This window comes from Protopterus annectens, chromosome 14.part0 (genome assembly GCF_019279795.1).
Source record: "Protopterus annectens isolate FY-2018-M chromosome 14.part0, PAN1.0, whole genome shotgun sequence".
NCBI lineage: Eukaryota > Metazoa > Chordata > Ceratodontiformes > Protopteridae > Protopterus > Protopterus annectens.
The window spans coordinates 810,678,353-810,703,356 of NC_056748.1; the positions used below are offsets into that span (position 1 = coordinate 810,678,353).

The following is a 25,004-nucleotide window of genomic DNA, read 5'->3' on the forward strand; positions in this document are numbered from 1 at the left end:
ATGTTGTAACAAAGTAACAGACAGTGTTTACCACTGGAGAGAATCATACATGCATGTATGCAACAAATCAGCACAAACCTACAATATGTATGTATTGCATGAAGCTACATGATAATTCCCTGAAAATGAGAAAAAGATAAACGTTCCTAATGTGAGACTCAGTCTTAACAGTGCTTAAGCATTCAATCTTAACAGTGCTTAAGGGTGCTTAACAAAAGCTTGCTAAAGACACCCTAAGCACTGTTAAGAATGGGTCTTGTGCTTGGGATTGATGACAGACTACTTCTTCTTTCGGCTTTTTCCCGGTTAAGGGTCACCACAGCGGATCACCTGTCTGCTCATGATTGGCAGTGGAGTTTTTACGGTGTCGAGTTGCCAGCCCAGTGCCCAACCTTCCACAGAAGGCACACACAGGCGCCACACTAGGGCAAATTTAGAGTGTCCAATCCACCTACAGCATGTCTTTGGGATGTGGGAGGAAATCAGAGCACCCGATGAAACCCACGTGACCACAGGGAGGACATGCAGACTTTGCACAGAAGGCACCCCGGCTGAGGATCGAACCAGAGAACCTATTGCTGTGAGGTGGAAATGCTAACCGCTGCAATACCGCAGCTGCCCTAGGGATTGATAAGACAGTCTGCTGACTGGCAAAGAACAGAGGCAGAAGGTAAAACAGCTTTTATACTCTGCCACGCATGCAAACAGGAAGTGTGACAGAACAGAGTGTCTAACAGCTTTTAAAAGCTGCTTTGTCTTCTGCCAAAGGAACACCTTGGTTTCTCCTGCAGTACATCTCAAATATCCCGTAGTTTGCACACATTCCCTGATTTTGCCTCATATTTTCACTTCTGTCCCTCATAAAAGTTTGAGTTTTCTGTGAATCACTGTGGGTTGCAGTCAGTCAGTAATGCCCAATATTATGAGTTTTATACATTTTCTCATTCAAAAAATGCACGGTGATGTAAAGCCTATTGTGCTATTAACTTTTTAAGCAAATTAGACCAATATATAAAATCTGTCCCAGACTTTGATCCTTTGTCAACCCATTACTTTTGGATTTGTCCAGAAGTCTTAAGCAAAGAAGCTGAGAGTTAAGCTGCTGTCTGTTTGGCTGAGCTCAGAACGTGTTTTATGAGCTTTCAAGGGCCTCTAGAAGATTTTGCTCTCCTACACTTTTTTGTACTGGTTGTACATGGCACAGATAAAGCTCCATGTTCTACAAAGAATTATAACCTTTATTATGTGCCCTTGACATAGATGTCGAGTCAACTCTTGAGCTTTGCTCTTGAGGTAAATTTCTTGCCATCCATGTCCTGACTACATAATAAGCTGGTGATGATTAGAGACCCAATACTAATCCTCTACATACAGCATGCTTTAAGCAGAACATCATAACTAGATACAAGGAGAGCCAAGGTATAACTAGTAATGTACATCATCAAACAAGAAGACTGACTGCACTAAACAGAGCATTGAATGTTGACAAATAAAGCAATTACACTTTCTGTTATTTTAACATATTGTAGAAGGTTGGTAACCCTGAAGATTAGAGGAAGGCCACTGATTACTGATTTTATCAATCACACAAAGGGTTTTTTCACTTAGTGATATTAAGATGTGGTGTTAGGTTACGGACTCCATAAGCCTGCAACTGAAGATATGGAAATACCTCATAAATTTAGATGAAAAAATGACTGTTGTTGACATCATAGGCTATTGAAAAATACAAATAAACTACAAAGATATATGTATATTAATCTACCAAAGTATATAATTCACTTTCAGTACTATAATGAATGTTTAAAGGATAACACATGATCCATAATCATTTAAAAAGGCTATTGTTTCTTATCACTTTGTCATAGTTAATGCTTTGAAAATTAAAAGTTTATGATTGTTTTTCTAGTTACAATTAACTTAATATGTGTTTAGGAACATGGATGCCAAGACATTCCTCTCAAGAGCAAAGCTCGGGAGGAGAATCCTGTCAGTAAGATGAACTCAAAGAAAGTAAGTTTACATAGAAAATGGCTAACACAGACACCATCAGACCAAAGGCCAACCTAATAGGGAAGTTGTTTATATCTATTACCCAGGTAAACGCTACACAAAAGTAGCAGCCAAATCACAGAAGACATCAAGCTCACAAGAGAAACTACTTTTTTCAGTGTTTTACTTTATATTTTATTCATTTATTTTAATTTCTTTGTTTTCAAAATGAATGAATTTTGTTTTCTGAGTAAATTTAGATGGGTAGTGCTATATTTCAGTTGTGTATGTACATTTCATGTATATGTGCATGTGTGAAGTTATTTTCTTAACACTAAAGTGAATGGGGATGTACTCAGCACTTTCTTTTCTTTTAAACTAACTTTGGGTTTGGAGTTGTAATAGGTGGGCAAGATTGTTCTGGGGTTGTGTAATTGTGATTTGTGTATGTAGCGTGTGTATTATTACTTTAGTTTTTAGCACGTAGTTTGTTTAAAGGACATTTAGCAGCTCTGATGACTAACTATAGATGCAGACAATGTTAATCTGATGCACCAAGGGTGTATTTAAGCATTTAATGATGTGTCAGTATCAAAGCTAAGCAAAAATATCTGTGCAGTGTATCAGGTACATGTTTTTATCACACTTTTTACTGAGGCCTACCATTTGAATAAATATCTAGATAGACAGATATGCAGATATAGATGTAAATAGATAAAGCTTTAGTTACAGATTTAGAGGATTATGATCAGGCCTCTGTTCATAACCATTTTGTTTTATGTTCAAGTAATGGATGTCAATAACTTTACCTTGAGAGCGGAGTGTGGAAAATACTAGGGTGTATATGGTTATAGGATATACTGATATATGTGTGTTACAGTTATAAAGGTCATTGAGTTAGCAGTGCATTACTTCATGGTTGCCCATTTTATGTTTTATTATTACTTAAAAAAACTTACTCAGATCAAAGGATCATTTCATGTATTGAGAGCTTTTGTTTCTTTCTTCTTTGGATGTCATCAGAACAATCTGATATGCAGAAAACCAAATTCTTTACAGACACACACACAAGTCTCATATTAAAATGTTCAATCTAAAGTTTTAATCATGCTTTAAATATGAGAATATTAGAGCTAATAAAAGGTCTTCATTAGATAAGCAAATATACAATCTTTTATTTTCATGTGGTCCAATCAAAGAGTTTTTTTTGTATTGTGTGTGTGTGTGTGTGTGTGTGTGTGTGTGTGTGTGTGTGTGTCATACCTCTCAACCTCTTAGAGTAGGAAATCTGGACAAAGCCATAAAAAAGTGGTACAAATAGGGACAATTTTGAAATATTGCTCTTACAAACTTAGAAAGTTGATAGAATAACAGGTTTTGCATTAGCATGAATTTTCTGAAGGGTATGAAGTCTAAAACTCAAATGTCTGTCATTATTTTCTAACTTCAATCTTTAATAATTTCCCTAATTTGCCAGAAAGCCACACTTTTAATAAAAACGGGCCAAAAATATAAAATCTGGACATTCTGCAAAAATCTGTACAGTTGAGAGGTATGTGTGTGTGTGTGTGTGTGTGTGTGTGTGTGTGGTTTTCAGGAAAGTGAAATGTGTACTTCTGGACTTTCTTGAATTTTCACTCTTATTTGTGTTAATGGATTCTCAGGACTCATCTGTTGCTTAAATACAACTTTCGTTGGAATGTTTACCTAATGAGTTGCACTTATTTTTTGGAATTTGAATGTAAAGTTGACTGCTAACATTGAACTTACTAGAGAAAAGGACACACAAACAATAGTGAAACAGACATAGTCCTGTGTCTAGACAAACTTTCAAGCCCCATATAATAGATCCCAGAGACAAAGAGAGCAGCTAACCCAGTAGATGAAGTAATTAGTGGAGGCATCAACATTTCTAAAGCTCCAAGAACAACCAGTCAAGCTAAGTAATGACATCACAACAACTGTGCTGTGCTGCCACACAGTACAGACTTTAATATCCTTATAAAATAATTCAGAGAAAAGTTAACGAAATGCAGATTATTACAATGGGACACTACTTTTTGTCAGAGTGTTGTTTGTAACTATATATGGAAAAGGCTTGGTGCTATTATGGCAATAGGAAGAAAACTGACTGTAGTGGATTGAATGGTACATGCAGAGGGACATACTGATAAATCCCATATTTGGACTGTCTGAGTATTGGAAAACAATCAGGATTGTCATGGAATTTGGCATTTTAAGTTAGAGCACTCATTCACTGCAACCTGCATTTATTCTCTTATTCACTACTTAAAATATGATCAGCTTGCTTTATTGACTATTCTGTACCTAGAATCTGTTCAACAGAATATTATAATCTAATTATGATGAAGTCTGGAAATTACATTTAGAAATCATGGGTATAATTCTTGGATTTCATCTCATGAAAACAGTAGGTTATGAGTCAGATGCAGCATTTCAAAATAGACTTCAGTTCATGGATGCTATTAAGCAGTGCAAGAGATGTGAACTGAAATGCAGGTTGACTTTCCAAGCAACACTGAAAGTATTTTCCATTGAGGGAGTGTTTTACTACTGCTGAGTAACCAATGGCTAAGTTAAGAAATTGCCTGCATGTTCATCTTGTGCAATAACGGAAATCGAGTATACGGGACTGCAGATCCAAGAGAGAATATAAATGTAGTGGAATAGAAGTGGGAGGAGTCACAGAAAAGGAAAATGTTTCTATGCAGTGCAGCAGGACAAAGGTGGTACAAAAAGGAGTCTTGTTACTAATTCACTGAGTATTGTCATTAAAAGTAAATGTGTGAAGAGTGATACTTGCTGAAGGTTATTTATCCATGGTAAAATGTGACCTAAAGACTTTATTACAGAAACAATAAAACAGATTATATATGAGATTTATTGGAACTGAACAGTATCTAAAGGGCACCCATTTTTTATATATACACTGTAATAGAGGTGAGTATTTTTGGGTAACTAACAATTAATGTGTCAACTAATAGGTTCGTAGGCTCATAGGCCTATAGGTGTTTACTAGGCTAATGACTTCAAGGGCCCTTTTAAGCCTAGCCATGCATCCCAAATCTCTGACAAGTTCTGATACCCTTGATAAGTGTAAGCAGGGGTTTGGGAGATGAAACATTTACAGGATACCTGTATCCATTAGATACACAGGTGTCAAATCAGGGATGAATTTCTGGTTTCCCATCCAATTGTCCAAGTTGGACTTGAATTGGGTTAGGGAGGAACTCTGCTTTGCATGGATGGGGAACCTATTCCATAGACGCCGTAGTCTCTGGGATACATACCTCTCTCTCCAGCAGGACCTATTTATATCACAGTCAATGTTTAAGTCTTTAGAATGGGTAATTCTGGTGCTGTTTGTTTTGTGGATATGTAGGAGGTCTATCAGAGTGGGGTCTGACAGTGCCCTGTATGCCAGGCATAGATCTCCCCTCAAGAGCTTGTAGGAGACAGAATACAGGGATAGGGCCTTGAGGCAGCCTGCATGGGACATTTTACTTACGCCCTGTATTCTTTTACGGATGTATATCTAAACATCAAATGCTGAAAAGTTTGAATACCAAAACCTCAAACTTGAAATATCGAAGACTGAAAATAGCGAAGCTGCGGAACATCGAATTCTTTCCCAGGGAAAGAATTTGGTGGGCCATTTCCGTGCCTTCACTATTTCCTCCACTGTGGTGTGATCTCGGAGTTCGTATATTTAAGTAGAGGGGGTGTGGGGGGAGAACCCCCCACATTAGAAATAGTTTGTGGTGTCCGTGTGTTTCGCGTTTTGTACTGGAACAGCATTTTTTTTTTCCCAGGGAAAAAAATCTCTGTTCTCAGTCTTTGAGGTTTTCAGCTTTCATGGTTTTGGGTTCAGTGTTGTAACATTCAAAGTTTTACCACTTTGATATTATGATATAGACACTTCTTTTTCTGAGGAACCTCTGTGGACTTTCCAATTGTTGGATATGCCTGGTTAGGAACATAACAAAGGGGGCATTGTACTCAATGATACGTCTGATGAATGCTGAATACAGTGCAACAATGGCTTCCTTGGACTTAGATGCCATACCTTTGTTTATAAGTTGTGCAATATGGAATGACTTCCTCACCACTCTAGATACATGATGGTCAAAGTCTAGATTACTATCTATGTGTGTCCCTAAGTCCCTGACCACTGGGTCAACTCTAAGGGGTGTCTTGTCAATATGATAGTTACCAGTGATGGACGACTTCCCAAAGGATACTATTATGCATTTCTTGGCATTTAGTTTTAGTCCATGGCTCTGACACCAGTTGTTTGTATGTGTCAGCCCCTCCTAGAGAACATTTGTGTCAGGGTGAGATTCAGTGACAGTTCCTATTTTGCAATCACCTGCAAATTTAGTTAGCAAGAGACCACTGACATTGGCCTTGACTTCTGAGAAGTAAATACCAAAAAGAAGCGGTCCAAGGACTGATCCCTGAGGGACTCCACTTGTGACTGGCCTCTTTGTAGAGGTGGACTCCCCGATTATAACTTCCTGGGTCCTGTCTGTGAGCCAGTTGGCTATCCACCGGGTTACATATAGGTTTGTACCTAATCTCCTGACATTGTCAACAATGCCTGAGTGGGGTATTGTGTCAAATGCCTTGGCCAGGTCAAGGTAGGCAGTGTGAACAATTTTGCCCTCATCCATTGTTTTGGTGACCTTCTCAAAGAAGTCCACCAGGTTGAGTAGGCATGATCTGCCCTTGATGAAACCAAACTGGGTTAGGACCAGTGTCTGGAGGTTTACTATATCTCTATTGATAATCTATATGATAATTCTTTCCATGACTTTACATATAAGACTAGTGAGACTTATGGATCTGTAGTTTCCAGGGTCTGTAGATGGCCCACCTTTGTGCAGAGAGATGACTTTTGCCTTTCCTCCATTCATGAGGTACAAAACCTGTTTGGAGGCTACAGTTAAATAATAATTCCATAGGCTCTGATAGGTCATGTTTTATGCTATTTAGGAGGCATCCTGGGATATTGTCTGGGCCCATCGATGCAGTGTTCTTGGTCTTAGTGAGAGCATTAAGGACCTGTTCCCTAGTGATAGTAGAGGGAATTATATTTGATATTTCCTGAGAGAAGGTTGAGGGGGAGAGAGGGGTAAAGTTGGAGCTGAATTTATCAGCCAGGAGGTTTGCTATGTCTTCTGGCTCAATATAGGTGGTTCCATTTACAATGAGCTCTGCACACAATTCTGTATTGCCTTTGAGGTTTTGCACATAGCTAAAGAATGCTTTGTGGTTGTCCTTGGCCTGGGAGGCCAAACTTACCTCAAATTTGGCTTTGATAGACTTTATTTGTTCTCTGAGTTGTTTATTCAGTCTAATGAAAGTGCTTTTATCCTGCTGGGTGATGCATGTCTTAAATTTGCCATGATGAACCAAAATAGATCAGATAAACATCTTCAATGCAGAGGAAAAAAAATTACAATGATCCTGAACATCGGGAATATTCTCCTTTAAGTTGGAAACCTGCGTATAACCATGAAGATTTTAATAGTGTCGAATGTGTGGTTTTATGTATTTTAAGTTGACTTGCTGCTAATTTGAGAGACTTAGTATAGCCCCCATTCTGGGAAACAGTAGATTGTGTTTTCTTACTATAGTAAGCCATGAAAAAATCTGATACAATAATACACTCAAATATTGGGGATTTCATATTTTGACAGACAGCAATATGATACTATTTTACCAGAAATGCCTAAAACTGAGTGATTAATAATGCAGTGTTAAACCTGGATAAACTGTTAATTGCAATGTGTCTGTCCTACATGCACTCTGGGAATAATACTGAAGTATCAGTAATGAAATTTAATTTAAGCCACATATTTGTTCAAAATGTGTGACAGTGTTAAATTACCAGGATCTGAATGTGAGAGAAATGTGAATTAATTCAGTCCATATTTCATGAAGCAATTAATTTGTTATATTATTCAAGCTAGACATGGACATTTCTCTAACAAGGGATTAAATTTTGGGGACCTTACTTAAAAAAAGAAAGAAAGAAAAAACATTTAAGCTGTTTTCATTTTGCATGTAAAGGTTTAATAATAGAATGTTAAACACTTCAAGAATTATAATTCCAATATTAGTTACATGTTGATCTGTGAGACAAAGCAAGGTTATTTACAATTTTTGGCTATTGGTCTGGATTGTTGGGGTGAAATTAATAGAATCTCAATGTGGCATCGGGGTGATAATAAGAACTCCTAATTATTATTTAAGATGCTAATGGCACAGAAATTAATGTACTTTTGCAAATGAAAATAGTACAAAGAGAAGAAACAAAGGAGTTCAAAAGTAATTTATATAGGAAAATGCATCTAGATAAAGACAGATAAAATGAATAAAGACAAATAGGATATGATGGCCTATAAAGGAATGCAGAGTGCACTGCTTGAGTGTTGATGATGGAAGAAATTTACATGAGTGAAAAAGTAAAGGAGATGCTTGGCTACCAGTTGTGCAACATTTTAACTGTCCGAATCAGAAAGAAAAAAAGACAACACAAAGTCTGAATATGATTTTGTGCAGCTGGACTTTCAATCATGCTGAGTATAATAGGAGACTTGGTTGTCCTGCTGCTTATTCTTTTTTTCTGCCTTCCTATTTGCATGCCCTTAGCTGAATATGAGCTGCCCAGCTGCATCATTTTCCCTTAATTGTCCGCATTAAAGAGGGGGGACTAGGACAACACCAGTGGGGAGCTGGGCAGGGGAACTGGAGTGGAGCAGCCTGCACTGTTACATATGATGGCACTTCTCACCATGGAGTAGGATTTTTCCTACTGACATAGTGTGCATTATCACATGTGATAGCAGCAGGCTCTGGACTTCCCAGATGCAATAGATTTAATGACAAATTGTTCTGTGATCATGGGTCATCCCTATTCCAGGAGATGCATCCTTATCGTGAACAGAAATCCCTCACTCAAGGAGTGAACAAGCTGGCAAAGCTGCTGATTTCCATCCTTCCCTCCATGGTCACTCTATTTCCCAAGATGCAAATCAGTATCTTGTTGGTTATTCTGCTAGGTAGGCATGGTCAAATGCTTGGTGAAATGCTTGGTAACAGAAGTAACACAACAGATGGTGAAATGCTTGGTGACAGAAGTAATATGACAGACTGGCAACCTTAATTTGTTGGACTGATGTAAATGTGAAAGATGAATGTAGTGTTAGAGGCAATTTGGTGCTGCACTCTGTGTTCCCTTGAGAGTCATTTGACCTAATTATTAGGGTCACTAGCAGACTAAGCATGGTTTAGAGAAAGATGACATAATGGGCTTTTTAAGAAATGTAGTTTAATGAAGGGGAGCAACAGGGGACACAGGGAAGTGTTTAGAGTGTTTCATTGTCTATGTGCAGTATCTTGGACATGATTGCCTGTACACTGACAGAGGGCTTGGAGAATGCGGGATGGAAGGTCTGCTGTAAGTAAGCATCACAACATGAGTCTATTGGTAAGAGAATATTATTCAAGATAATTTTGTAACAACTCTAAATATATGACATTATTTTTGGTACAGTCATACATAGTGAACAGTTCTTGCTGGTGAAACATTTTCTCAGAGAAGGCATTTTGAAATTTTGTTGAAGAAACCAAGTCAGATCAATGAGTTCAACATCCCACTGAATCTACTTGTTCATTTCACTATTTAACTTTCAAAGCGCTTTGAAAAAAAGATTATTTAATCTGACGCTAGTAAGTACGTATGGTTCTTTAAAGGCATTGCCCATGCATTCTCAATGAAAAGACTAACAGGGCATTCAGTGATAAAAAAATCATTGATACCAAACTTTTGTTTTCATGATCTAAAACAGCTATGACTGGCCTTGATTATTGCCCTAGTAAATGGCCAACTATCACACTTTTCTTTCTAAAAGGAAGGTATACATTACAGTGCTAAGTGGTTTGGCCAAATATTTGGTGAATAGAGTAAAACAGAAGAGTAATTAAAAGAGAACAAAACAAATTGGTCATAACCCAGATGCACTATCTGCTTCCGCTGAGAAGGTGATGCACTATGTGAGTAGTGGGGAGTATGACTGAAGCAGATAAGAGACCAGTCAGTGTTGTATGTAAAGGGAACAGCAGTCAGAGCATCTAATGAAATGTGTACCAGTACTCAGTGGATGGGTGACCACAGTGGACATGCTGACGTGCATAGCCTTATAATGGAGGAGTAGGAGATAGGAATATAGCATCACATGGGCATGGGTGCAAACCATTCAGCTGTTTGCTGGATCCGTTTAAGCAAATCCAAGCTTGGATGCAATTGTTTTCCCCATGCGTGCAAACACTGGCATGACTACAAATGCTGGTATATGCTTATAGGCAGCAGGTTAGATAAAAGAACTTTACTAATTAAAGGGAATCCTAACAGTCAAGTTACATGCTTGATGCAGAAACAATTTCCTTACTCTAGTACAAGATTAGCATCTGTCTTAGGACTCAGAATGATTATATTTCATCTCCCTAAGGATGAACTGTGTCAGCAGTTATTGTTCTCAGTTGCATCTAGTTATTTGATGATGACTGATGTTTTTATGTGCCTGACACTATGGAATATTATAAGGCAGGTTAGTAGCACAGTTCTAATAGTCCAGCTCTGAGTGACACACATTACACAAATCAAACTGTTATCAAAGAAATCTAAACTATGGTAAAACAAGGGTTTGCAAGTAAGGCTTTATCTGAGTTCAAAATAAGATTCATAGATTTTTTTCAATTTCTACATTGTGCATGATTTCTAAGCACTGGATGTTGCTGATTTTCCACAAAATGTTTGGATCACTATAGTCCATAACACATATACACAGTCTGATCTGAATTGTCATGAAGCTTTCAGGTTTTCTGTGTCTGCAGCAGATCTAGCTGATGGAAGAGCTCATAGATTTACTTCATTGCGTTCTTCTCCATTTTACAGCTTTTACGAAAAGCCTTACATCACTTCAGACTAATCATACTCTTTTTTTTCAGAAAAGGTTTCTCATTAAAAAGAATGCAATTTGAAGTACATATTCTTAGGATATCAATCTAAAACTCTGTCAATAAACAAAATCATTTTATTGGGTGAAATTATGTTGTGAGGTATGAAATGACATTATGCTGATTGGGATCCCACCTACTGAAAGGAGAATATGACGCCGTTTTCTGTCTTGATACACATCACTGGTGATATAATGCTCCCAGTGCCTCTCCCATCACAGTATTAATACTGTATCCAGCATGAATTTCCAGTGCTGCTCTACCCCCTCTCCCATCACATCTATTTCATGATCATCTTTATAACAGCCATAGGAGAAGAATGCATATAAAAACGGTGGGGTGCATGTAGTTATGTTTGTTAGTTTTAAGAGTTCTTTTCAAATTATTACATGATGCTTTTCTGTTATTAGTAATACTATTGTAGTAAGTTTTTTTTCTCTTATTGCAAGTGTTTTGAATAGCAGATGTTCTACATATATACTCTAAAAACTAAGGAATTCAATCTTACATATCAAACAGCATGAGTAAGGATGTTTAAGGGTCCCAAACAATCATTTTACTTGACATTAACAATCCTCTTACTCATTGAAGAGCTACATGCCTCTATATCCTTCTATAACCCTGGCATTGTACTCCTAACTGGGACCTGGCTCAAGCCCAACATCAAAGATACCACCATAGCCCCGCAAGGCTACAACATACGTAGATGTGATCGAATAGCTAAAAGAGTGGGCGGGAGGGTATTGCCCTACTTTACAGGTACAACCTTAATCTCCATCAAATGCACAAAGATATCCCCACTTTTGGCTATGTTTGCAAATATAAAATTAAACCAGCAGAAACAACTCAACATTATAAGTGTCTACTTACCACCAGGCGACAATATTACCACCCTAGGGTCCATTTTACATTGGACTTCCACTACCCTCCCTCAGGAGACACTTATCATGGGGGACTTCAACACTGACTGGGCCACTATCAAGGCATCCCCCCCAAAGTGCCACTTAAATATATTTAACTTCACACAGCTTATCCAAACCCCCACCCATATAGGCAAATCCACCAAAAAGGAATCCATATTAGACTGGATACTAACCAACAAACCTTCATCCACCAATATATCTTGTACATTACCTGACTCCCTCATTGATCAGCTACCCACATTCAAACTAAGACAGCACACAAAACCCATAAAACCCCCCATCCTACTTTCTATTCGTAGTTCCAAAAATTTCCCTTAGAAAAATAAATTGGTCACCTCTTAAAACTCTACCATTAGCTGAAGCCATGGCATACTTTAATGCTACCTTCTTAGGTATCCTTAATCTTATGGCCCCACAATGTATAATTCATACTAAAACCAACCCAGCCCCTGGATCTCAAAGGACACAAGATCCCTACTCAAACAAAGACATAGCTTGGACAACCTGGCATGCCAACAAAACAAGTACAAATCAGCAATACTTCCTAGAGCTCAGAAACAGAGCAAAAAAACAAATACGTAATGACAAAAAAAGTTATTCTATCCAGCTACAAAAAACTCACTACAACAATCCACAAAAATTCTGGTCTGCAATCAACCACATTCTCCAACCAGGCAAAATCACCTCCCCAAACCCTAACATTGAAGGTGATAACCATGATATTGTCACCCAGTTTAATGACTATTTCACCTCCTCCATCCAAAAGTTATTCAACAATTTCCCCACTACTACTACAAATACCCCCAAAATACAAAACTGTCACCATAAGACCAAGACCCAATTCTCTCTTAAACCAGTTCCAACTGACCTAATTCATAAACACTTTGCCAAATTGAAACCCACCACTCTTGCTGCTGATAAACTCCCCACTGATTACCTAAGGATTGCCTCCTCTCCCATCGTCTACCCTATTTCCATAATCATCAATAGATCCATAACTGAACACACTGTCCCCTCTCTCTGGAAAATTTCTTACGTCGTCACCCTCTGATATTACTCCTTTTATATGTTCTATGCTATTTGTACAAAATAGCTACGTTTATATAATCTTTTATTATTTTTATGATTTTTTTTATAATTTTTTTACTATGTATCTGGAGCTTTTCTCCCCAGACCTCTGCTGAAAATAGTCACCTTGTGTCCAGTCGAACTAACCTGGTAAACAAATGGAAAATAAATTAAAATAAAATAAAAAATTTAGCTTCCCTGTATTTCTCTGTCTTGCAATACCATTTCAAAACATGTTCACTTTCCTTAATTAGTATAATTTAAAAATAGCTGCTGATTTCAGTATCAAACTTAGACCAATAATATCCAGATGGTATACCCAGACCACAATTTCTTCTTCTCCAACTTTAACTCAGTCTGTCAGCCATGTAGTTGGCTAGTAAGCCTGCAGAGTGGCTACTAAAGTCAAGCTGACTGAATCTCTATAGAAGCAATGAATGGTATTTACTGTAGTATCAAAAGCATTACTGAAGTCTAAAAGCAGAACTCCACTAAACTGCCTTCTGTCTGAGGATGACAAAATGCAATTAATAAAATGTATGAGCCAGAGCCATCCATAGCCTTCTCAGCAAATTATAATCTTTTTGGGTACTTATTTGGGTGTGTACCACCTCTCTGGGTCTTTGAGGGAAGAAACTAATGTCAAGTCCCTAGAATTTCTCCTAAAGCCATTACTCCATCAGAAATAAGAATTGTTTAAAACAACATGTAGCCATAATATAAACTAGAATTGCTAACAGAGCTTTTTCCATATTTTATATTACGGAACTTTAGCTAGACTCAGGTTAAAACTAATTCTGCACTTTAAATTTGTTCATGATTTATAAATACGTTAATAAACACCAAGGTGATATAATAATTTATTAACACATTTTTTTATACAATAACAGGGTATTGGGTGGAGTATTCTACTTATCTTGATAATGGTAGCAGTTATCGCTCGCTCATTGAAGCCATGTTTTGACCATGCAGCCTTCCTGCAGACCCGATACTGGAGTAATTACCTGGATCTTGAGCAGAAGATTTTTGATGAAACTTGTTGTGAGCATGCCCGAGATTTTGCTCGCAAGTGTATCATTCAGTTTTTTGAGAGTATGCATGAAGAGCTGAAGAAACGAGAAGAAATGAAAGAAGGAGAAGAGGATCATTTGCATGGGATAACCAACTGTGAGCAGATGAACCGACTACTGAAGTCTTGGTACCGCAGCAAACCTGCCTTAGATGTGACTCAAACTGTCCAGAGACAGCAGGGCAAGGCTCAGGTGACAATATCCTGGGATGACTCCCAGAGTAGAAGTTGGTATGTCACTCATGACACAGGAAATTCCAAACAATCACATGTTTAAGAAAAGATAAAATGAAAAGTTGTGCAAGTTTTGGAAAGATACATATAGTTTCCGTCAAATCTACATTTCAAGAGTTTTTGTAAGCTTTGAATAATCTTATTTTTGCTGCTGTGAAAACAAAGGAGTTAAATTTTAACATTATTATTTAAGAACCTTTCAAAATGCCGATAATTGCAATTTGAGTACAGTAGTAATGTAAAACATCTGGTTATTTTAGTTTTTATTTTCAAATTAGTCCAAAGTTGTATATCATGCTTATATTAATGCCATTGGAGGACATGCTGGCCCCATTAATTATCCTTGTAAACAAATGTCTTCTACTGGCAACTGTTATCTAATATAGGTTCATAGGTTCATTGTAAGTACTAGATTAGCTGCCCTTGCAGGCCATATTAAGCCCAGTTTCCCTTTTTGTGTTTAAATTAACCTATCCCATTTGGTTAGAGATTGACCTTACCCATCCCATGGTCGACAGTTATACATTAACCCCAATGGGAATTAACTTGGATCATGCCATAGATAATTTGAGAGGAACCATGCATGGAATAAAGCATTTAGGAGCTGCATCTGTCCACGGGAGCAGTCCTGGGGTACGTTTTCTGTTTCTCGTCCACAGATCAATATTGCACTTGAACATATTCAGGGATGAACTTTGTTTTAAGTGGCTGGGGAGTCTGTTCTAGAACAGTGGTATCTTCTGTGAGATAAACCTATCCCTCCAAACCATTCTTTTGATGTTGCAGAAGAGTTTTAGATCCCAAGACTGAGTATTTCTGATGCTTTTTGACTTGCTGATGTGGAGTAAATCCATTAGTATTCAGTCAGAAGATGTCTTGAATGCCTGACACAGGTCACTTCTTAGCAGTCAGTAGGATACCAAGTATGGTGACAGGGCTTTGAGCCGGCCCATGTAGGGCATGTTGTTTAGGCCTTGTATCCTTTTATTAAGGTATTTCTGTGGGCATTCCAGTTGTTTCATGTGTCTGGACAAATACATGCCAAAGGGCACGTTATATTCAGTTACTGGTCTAATGAGGGCTGTGTAAATGGTGGACAATGGCATCCCTAAATCTAGACACAATCCCTTTGTTTTTAACTCATTTCCTCCAGTACAGCTCTTTTGAGGGTGCACCTTTAACTTCCAGTGGTTGCGGCTTGAGCCTTTACAAAATGAAATTATCACTTTACAGTTCAAACAAATACTCCCTGACAGAGGTAAAATATCAATAGAATTATATTTGCCATCTTGTATGCTTCAAGATAAAATATTTGATACCTTTTATGTAGCATAGTTTTGGAATTATTAATGCAATTATGAACAAGCAATATTTGACACCAGAGGAGCAGTATGAGGTAACTGCAGAAACACCTGGAGGCGCACTCAGCTGTAGTGCTATTTAATATAGAAGGACATTCTTACAACAACTGATACATGTTAATCAAAACTTAGGTCACTGTCCACATAAGTTTTTTAAATCCTGAACAAATAAGTGAAGTGTTTGGGCATATTTTCAATTATAATGTGATATACATATAATAGATAAATATTATAGATATAGATAATATGTTATAATTCTCTAATATGGAATTACATTTAATTCTATACATTAGCTACAGCATGCTATAATATGTCATGTTGTGAGACTCACTTTCAGACATTTATTTACAGTTTAATAGTTACAATGCTGGGGTAAACATAACTCAAGCCTTTATAAAATTACAACACTTGCACATGGAGTAAAGACACATTGATATGACTGAATAGAATATCAGACACCTACCACAAATCTACAAGGTAGGGGCAGGGCTCATTCATTCATTATGAAGGTATAATCTGTTTTGCAGAAAACACAGTACCAAGGGCACAGGTCATGAAGAAAAATGCAGGTGACTATTGATTAAAGAAAGGATCGCGCACATTACCAAATGTGTATAATGGAGTCAGCTGCAAGCAGTTGTAAAATGAAGGGGTTGTCTTTGTTGCTATAGACGGAAGCAGTGCATAGCCTGCATATGAGTCCAGGGCTGGGTTATACCTGGGCAGTAAGTTAAGAATGTGTGCAGAGCATTTTCATAAACTACTGGAATGTACTGAAATAAAAATATAATATTGTTCTTCAATATGCAAAGAATTCCAAAGCAAATGCTGATAAGATTTAGTAGTCGTTAAAAGAAGGTAATTGATCAGTTTTATTTGTTTATATAAGACCGTAAAATGGAAAAGTAGTTTGTAAATAAAGTTATGTTGCTACACAAAACTTACTTGCTATTTCTGTTTTTTATAATAAAAGTTACCAGATTTTCATTGAGTCTTGGCTTCTAGTCTATTTATTTGTTTTATATTAAATAAGATTCCACAGAACAGAATCCTGAAATATAATATTTAATTTCAGTTTCAAGATTATTTCTATTTAAATATTACCCTGTCAGTTGATGATAAAGCATTTAACCATTTTACACACGGTGCTACTATAGGACCTAATATTTTTATGTAATACTGCAGCATGTGTTTTGCTGAAGTTTATACAGGGTATACCAAGAGCCCCTCCTTGGCCTATTGCCTCAGTCACCAAGTCAACATGGCTACATTCACTTGAAAAGGCCTTTCTGGTGTGTATCTTTATTGAGCCTGTAAACCTCTAGCTTTCAGGTAAAACAGTTTACTTCTTTCCAATTTGATTCCCTCATTTAATTCAACAGTGATGTCAGATTACCAGTGTCATCATAACACACATGTGAAGCTCAGTAACTACATCTTGGTTCATCCCACTTATAATTTACTAACATCTATCATTTGTAAAAATATTTAATAAGCTGAGTTATTAATATTGCATCAGAATTTCTGGATGAAGTTTATCTGGATCTATTGCTTTTGTCTACTTTCAGCTTGAGAAGCTCCATCAGGATTATATGTGTGATGAAATAGCACCCCACAGCCCACTACACAGACACACACGCGCAAACACACACACAAAGTTTTTCTTTGTGTTTTTTATTAGCTTCCATTTATATACAACTAATATTTTGCTGTGGTGGAGCTCTTCTGGGCAATATACACAATATACAGAGTAATCAAAACTTCATATAAATCTTCTGACAAAAATAAGTACTACTGAAACCAAGAACTGCACATAATAGGAGACAATCAGCATCACAGAGTTGCATTGTCAGCTTCAAATAGATCTTTTAGCACTGATAATACTAATTGATTTGTAATAGGTTTGAGAGATGAATTAAATAACATTAATACACTACAATTTGAAAACATTTATTATTAGCATCAATGATGATGGTTGTCCTGCACCATAAAGCTGAAGGGAAAGTGTGTGTGTGTGTGTGTGTGTGTGTGTGTGTGTGTGTGTGTGTGTGTGTGTGTGTGTGTGTGTGTGTGTTTGAGCATGCTCAGATGTCCATGTTTTATTAGATGCTGCAATGCCATGGGTGCCGAAACCATAGAGCCAGGGGGAGGGGGACCCACACTTTTACAGCTGCAAGACCTGTCAGGAAAAATTAATGAAGTGGAGTTTTCATGCTAACGTGAAGTCACACGTGGAAATTAAACTAAATAAACCAGCTGTTCTTGTTCTCTTATTGCTCTGTGTTACAGGAGTTATTCTGTCGCTGTTCTGTTGGTGCTGCCAAAGTCATGCTGGTAAGTGAGTTTTGTTCTTTTATTTGCAGGAGTTATGCTGGTCCTGTGTGTGTGTGTGTGTGTGTGTGTGTGTGTGTGTGTGTGTGTGTGTGTGTAAAATGCCCCAGTTAGGTATACCTGGTGGTTAGTGTTACTCAGGCTCAAACAAGAACCTGAATTTTCTACACATACCACCACTTGTGATTCAGGGAGTTGAGTCCATAGCTCTCCACTGTCCAGATTTTCACAGAATATTTGGCTCATACTTTTGGTCTATTCTTCTTAAAATTTGTGTTTTTCTGGCAAATCAGTTTGAATTGAATTCACTAAATAATGATAGCTCTTTAGTTTCACTCTTCCTATCTTTCAGGAAACACATGGTAACACAAAACACTTTATTTTAGCAACTTTTCAAGATTATACAAGCAGTATTTAAAATGTGTCCCTGGTTTGGGGTCTTTGCCCCCCCCCCCAAATACATTTTGGCTTTTTCCAGGTTTCTTGTGCTGTGAAGTTGAGAGATTTACTTGATTTTCAAGTGGACTTTACAAGAAGCTGAGAGCTTCAGGGGAAGAGAAGTTTAATGCCGCTTATGCTAAGTTGTTTGCATTGTTAGTAGCACAACAGGTAATATACTTACTTTTGATGCAGAAGGCTGTGGGTACTACTCCCACAGTATGCAGATGGATCGCTGATACTGTACTGTGTTGTACTTTAATGGGAGTGGAGGCTGCAGCCCTATGAATTTTCTCCTTTGGAGGAGTTACCTAGTAACTATGAACCCGTTATCAGTTTGTCATCCATTCCCCATTGCAAAATTGCTAGCTTATCATTTTTTTAATGTAGCATTGGCAATTTATTTTTCAAGGGCAACAGGTACTTTATTTGTAGATGAAACAATGAAATATAAAGTTGTTTGCTAGCAGCAACCTCTTCATTACATTTGTTACAGATCCCTTTAATGTGGAATTATTTAGATGACTTCTGCAGAGATTTTGCATATTTACTGATATTGGTGGATTATAATGACAGAAGTTTGAGTGGCCATTTATGGTTGACATTTTCTGAAACGGGTACTTTTGTCACTATTGGTTTATACATTTTGCTTCATTGCTTACTAGAAGACTGTCCCAAACTACAAATTTAAAATGCATTCTAACAAGTGGTGCTGTATTATACAAGCAATATAATTTAATACAATCAGGAAGGTGAATCAAAGAATGTATACATGTATGCTGGCTCACAGGATGCAGGAGATCAAAATAGGGGAAGAGACCAGTCACCAATGGTGTCCCCCAAGGTTTAGCAAATACATCTCAAAAGTAAAAGGAGATATCAAAGGGCTTTGTGCGACTAAGTTTGAGATGACTGCTAGCTAGGAACAGTTATTGAATCCCCAAATGACTTAACTATCATGCAAGACAGTTTGTCCTAAACAATAACTGGTGCCAGAATCATGAATTGAAACAAAACTCCGAGAAATACATTATCGTATCCTTTGGGAAGTCATCTACTCCAGGGAACTGCCAAACTGACAATACCCCCTGAGAAATGACCCAGTTGTTTGGCATTTGGGAACTTGTATGTACACTAACCTAACTTTTGACCAACATGTGCCCAGAGTCATATGAAAGTCTTTCTATATTGCACAGCTTATAACCAAACTGGTTGTGACTAGATCTAGAGATGTTATTGTCCCCCTTTACAAAGCCCTCATTAGGTAAATCATTTTGTATAATGCCTACTTTGGCATGTATCTGTCCAGAGCCATGCAACAACTGGAATACCCACAGAAATACCTTACTAAAAGGATACAAGTCCTAAACAGTAGGTCTTGCATGGACCACCTCAAAGATTTATCACTATACTCAGTATCCTACAGAGTGCTTAGAGTGACGTGTCTGGCATACAAGGCATCCTCTGACCTAATACAGATGGACCTACTGAACATCAGTAAGTCAAATGGCATCAGAAATACTCAGTCCAGGTATCTAAACTGAATGTTGTGGAGAGATGGATATATATCCATAACAGACAATCCAGTCAAGTAAAATAAAGCTCATCCCTGTCCACATTCAAATGCAACTTGGATCTAAGGATGGGCAGTAGAAAATGTTCTCTAGGATTGCCCCTTCTGCCACTAATGGATAGAGGCAGTTCCTAAATGTTGCATCCCTTACATGGGTCCCTTCAAATTATCTATAGTGTGATAACATTTATTCTCACTAGGGCTAATATACAATTATCAGCCATGGGACAAGTAAGACCAATCAGGAAATGTTAATTCAAGCACCAAAATGAAAATTGGCTAAGCTTAGGGATGACATGACTGAATGCCCTCCAAGTGAACCTATGTTGTGGTAGTAAACAGTTTTAAAAAATTGCCCATCTTAGATCACTAAGTGCCCCTGTCACCCTCCACCCCCCAGTCTTGAACAGCTTCTGGCACCTCTGTGCAATGCGTAATGTTGCGTTCTGGAATCTTCATAAAATAGTGCATGTTACATTCTCATCACTGTAAAGTGCAAACCAAAATGTTACAGCTCTAGTTGGCAACTCACCCATTAGGCATTAAACACAACTGCACTATGTAGCTAACAATGTGTATCCATTTTTATACAATAGTAAAGTGTCAAATGTTGGTCACTACAGGCATTTTAGAAAGCTGTATGTTGGATTATAATTGTAATAGCATGCAAACAAAATGTAACCTCTTGGTTGTTTCACAGTACTCCTTAGTTCCACAGAGCAACATTATATTCCTAACAAAGTGTGCCATATCTAATAAAACAGAAAGCAGAATGTTTCAGCTCCAATCAGAAGATGGTACTATAATGCAAAAACGTTGACTTTTGGAATTATTTTAACACAGTTATTTTACTTCTGCATTGTTAGAAAATGCAATGCCAAATGTCACAGGTATTTAAGAATAGGGCTTATCAGTCTAATAGTATACGTTGCTAACAAAATGCATCCCATCATTTTTTAGTCAGGAATACTGTCAGCTATTAGTTTTTGTAGACATTTTAGAATGGTGTAATGTGTCCTCTCACCACCCTCAGGCAAAATTATATAACTGAGTAGCATAATATTCCCTGCAGTCTTTGTTGTGCAAAGCAATGCATTTCTCACTGTCTACTGCACAGACAGAAGAAGGTAGATGAGCAATATAGCATAGCAAGGTAAGTTCATAGGTTCATAGGTAGGTACTAGGCTATCGCCCAAGGGCCTAAGTAAGCCTAGCCAACAAGGTTCCCTGTCTTATGCCACCCAAGAAAGTTATTTTCCTGTGCTCCTGTCGAGCAGAGCCACAGAAGTGATCCCCGGGGTGTATTTCCTATTTCCCATCCACTCATCAAGATTTTTCTTGAAGAGTGCTAATGAGGAACTTTTCTTGACATAGATGGGTAGCATGCGAAGTCTCTGGGACAGGAATCTATCCCTCCAGCATGTCTTGTTTATTGTGGTGACAAGGTTTAGGTCCCTAGAGCGTGTAGCTCAGAGGGGTTGGGATTTCTTTAGCTGTAACATGTCCAACAGCTCTGGGTTTGACACAGCTTTATATGTTAGGCAGAGATCACCTCGGAGTAGGCGATATGCTATGGAGTAAAGCTGAAGTTTTTTGAGACGGTCAGTGTAGGGTATCTGTTTGAGGCCAGTAATCCTCTTTGTGAGGTACTTCTGTGGCCTTTCCAGCTGCTGCAGATGTCTTGTGAGGTACATTCCAAAAGGGGCATTGTACTCTATAATGGGTCTAATGACTCTCGAGTAGATGGGAACAATGACCTATTTTTTCCTGGATGAAAACCATTTTGTGATGAGGTGTGCCATGTAGAAGGATTTCCTGACTACTGTGGCGGTGTGATTATCAAAGGGGAGACTACTGTCCACCTGGGTCCCAAGGTCTCTTATCACACATTCAGCGTTAAGTAGACTGCTACCTATGTGGTAGTTCATGGATACAGAGTTTTCACCAAAGGTGATGACAATGCACTTTTTGGCATTGAGTTTGAGGCCATGGCTCTGACACTAGGCATCTGTCTCAGTGAGGCCCTTCTGTAGGATGTCCACATCATTTGGGGATTCGACTATGGCTCCTAGTTTGCAGTCATCTGCGAACTTCTTTAGCCAAAGTTCTTCTGTGTTAGCCTGTACTTCAGAGAAGTAGATACCAAACAGGAGAGGTCCCAGGACTGAAACCTGTGGTACTGCACTTGTCACTGGTTTGAAGTCAGATTTGGAGTCTACAACCTTTACAGTATGGGTTCTGTCAGTGAGCCAGTTTGCAACCCATCTTGTGATGTAGGGATTTATAACTAGTTTAATGAGTTTAGCTATAATTCCAGAATGGGCATGGTGTCAAAAGCCTTGGCAAGGTCAAGATAGGCTGTGTGAACCACATTACCCTCATCTATGGCTTTGGTGACTGCCTGAAAGAAGTCGATCAGGTTCAGGAGGCATGATCTGCCTTTCACAAACCTGAACTGGGTAGGGTCCAGAGTTTGGAGGTTACCAATGTCTTTGTTTATGAGTTCCATGATGATATGTTCCATAGTCTTACAGACCAGGCTCGTCAGGCTAATAGAGTGATAGTTCCCGAGATCAGTGGTGGCTCCCCATTTGTGGAGTGGGATAACTGTTGCTGTGCGTCATTCAGTGGGCACAAAGCCTGACGTAAGGCTATGCTTGAACATGGTGCTTAGGTGGGGAGCCAGTTCGTTCTGAAGTTCATGTAAAACGCAGCCTGGAATGTTGTCCGGTCCCATGGATGCTGTGTTTTGGCTTTAGAGAGTGCAACTTTTATCTGCATAGTTGTGATTACAGGGACTCTGCATTCTTCCTGTATAGATATGGGCTCTTTAGGGGGTGAGAGGGGGGTAAAGTTAGCACTGAACCTATCTGAATGTTGTTTATGCACTGTGACTACAATTATGCAATGTTGTTAAAAGTTTGTGACTTTTTTAATTCAGCAATATAGAACCACTGTTATTTCCCTAGTATTCTAAAGTGTAAACCACATTAGTTATGTCAGAATAGGGTTTGCCACCCACAACAGTGCTCTGACAACAAATCATGTTTTAGCATTTTTCTTAATTAATATTAATGTCAGTGTTATTTCTCTGTTACTACAATGTAAAATATTACACCTCCCAGGTGGGACCTCTCCATGATCAGCTATATTAGAGTAGGTCTTGTCACTTCACAATAGTGATGTATTGTTAAAAATGTGTTCCATTTTTTTTATTCAACAGTACAATGAAATGTTGTTTTCAGCATATATCTTACAGTGTTATGTTGTCCAATATATAACAGGCAAAGCAAAATGTCATAGGACAGTTATTTTAGAATAGTACTTATTACGATACAATACTACTATGTTATAAAATTACAAGTCCTGTGCAACAAAATAGAATATAGAATGACATAGATGTAGTTATAAACATACAACAATGCCAGTGATTTTTGTAACTAATTTAAAATACTGCATGTATACCATCGTCACTGATATTAAATACAATGCAAAATGTTACAGCTACAGTTGAGACCCCTAATCATGTTTCTCAGAATATTGCTTGTAAGTACAAAGTAATGATTTATTGCTAAAAATGTACATTGCATTTCTTTCTAAATTTTATTATACTATAGTGTAAAATGTTGGTTTCTGCACATATTTTAAAGGTGTATTTTACTTTTTTCTTTATGATAATATGGAAAACAAAATGTCAAGCTGCACTAAGAAAAAATATGGTCCTAGGTTAGTACTAGGCTAACTGCCCTTGCAAGCCATTGTAAGCCTAGCCAATTATCCCTTGTGAGACTCAAACCCTGCTTCTTGTGTTTGTAATTTAAACACCTTAACCGTTAGGCCACCATCCCAACCCCAACAGTGTGCTTTAATACATAGTGTGCAAAGTAGTGATACATCATCACAGTACAGCATCAAGTTCGGTTTTCCTTAGACATTTTAAAATGATGTGTGTTTTTTCAGTCATGGTAAAATGCAAAACGGAATGTCACAGCTGCAATGGGAAAAGTGGTGTGAGTCCTTTCTTTTTTACAGTACAGTGCCAAGAGGGAGTTTCTGCAGACATTTTAAGAAGAAATGTATACTGAGGCTCAACAAATGTAATGGATGGCATATATTTTTCTTCTGCATTCCCTCATGTAATAGTGTTGTAATACCAAACTGCACTGTCGTTACTGGTAAACTGCACAAGTTCATAGGTTCATAGGTGTGTACTAGGCCAATGGCCCTGGAGCCTTTACAAGCCTAGCCCATAGAAGTGCCCTGGCATCGTGCCGCCATTAGTTCCCAGTGCCTCAATCAAGTAGAGCCACTGGAGTGATCTCCAGGGTGAATTTTCTATTTCCCATCCACTCATCAAGATTTCTCTTGAAAAGGGCCAGTGAGGTGCTCTGGTTGACATGTATGGGAAGTCTATTCCAGAGCATGGGCAGTCTCTGGGTTATGAACCTGTCCCCCCAGCATGTTCTGTTGTTTGTGGTAATGAGGTTGAGGTCCCTGGAGTGTGTGGTCCGGAGGGATTGAGATTTCTTTAGGTGTAACATTTCTAACAGGGTTGGGTCAGACATGGCTTTGTAAGTCAAGCAGAGATTGCCACTTAATAGATGATATGAGCCAGAGAAAAGCTGGAGTTTTTTGAGTCTGTCCATGTAGGGCATGTGTTTAAGGCCTAGGATCCTCTTTGTGAGGTACGTTTGTGGCCTCTCCAGCTGTTGCAGGTGTTTGGTGAGATACATACCAAATGGGCATTATACTCAATGATTGGTCTAATGAGGGAAGAGTAGAGAGAGATGATGACCTCTTTCTTCCTGGATGCAAAACCCTTAGTAATGAGATGTGCCGCACAGAAGGAATGTCTGTCCACAGTAGCAATGTGGTAGTCAAAGGTTTCAACACCAGTCATTGGTCTCAGTCAGGCCTTTCTGTAGGATGTCTACATCACTTGGGGAGTTAATGATGACTCCAGCTTGCAA

General features: G+C 38.1%; 1 protein-coding gene across 1 annotated transcript in view; it reads left to right on the forward strand.

The window, feature by feature from the left end:
• Positions 1-14,374, forward strand: part of LOC122788735 (calcium homeostasis modulator protein 3-like) — an 87,443-nt gene extending 73,069 nt beyond the window's left edge. The window contains exon 3 of the mRNA XM_044055628.1: positions 13,919-14,374. Coding sequence (XP_043911563.1) covers positions 13,919-14,374 — 456 coding nt within the window. The remainder of the gene's footprint in view (positions 1-13,918) is intronic.
• The last annotated feature ends 10,630 nt before the right edge of the window (positions 14,375-25,004 follow it).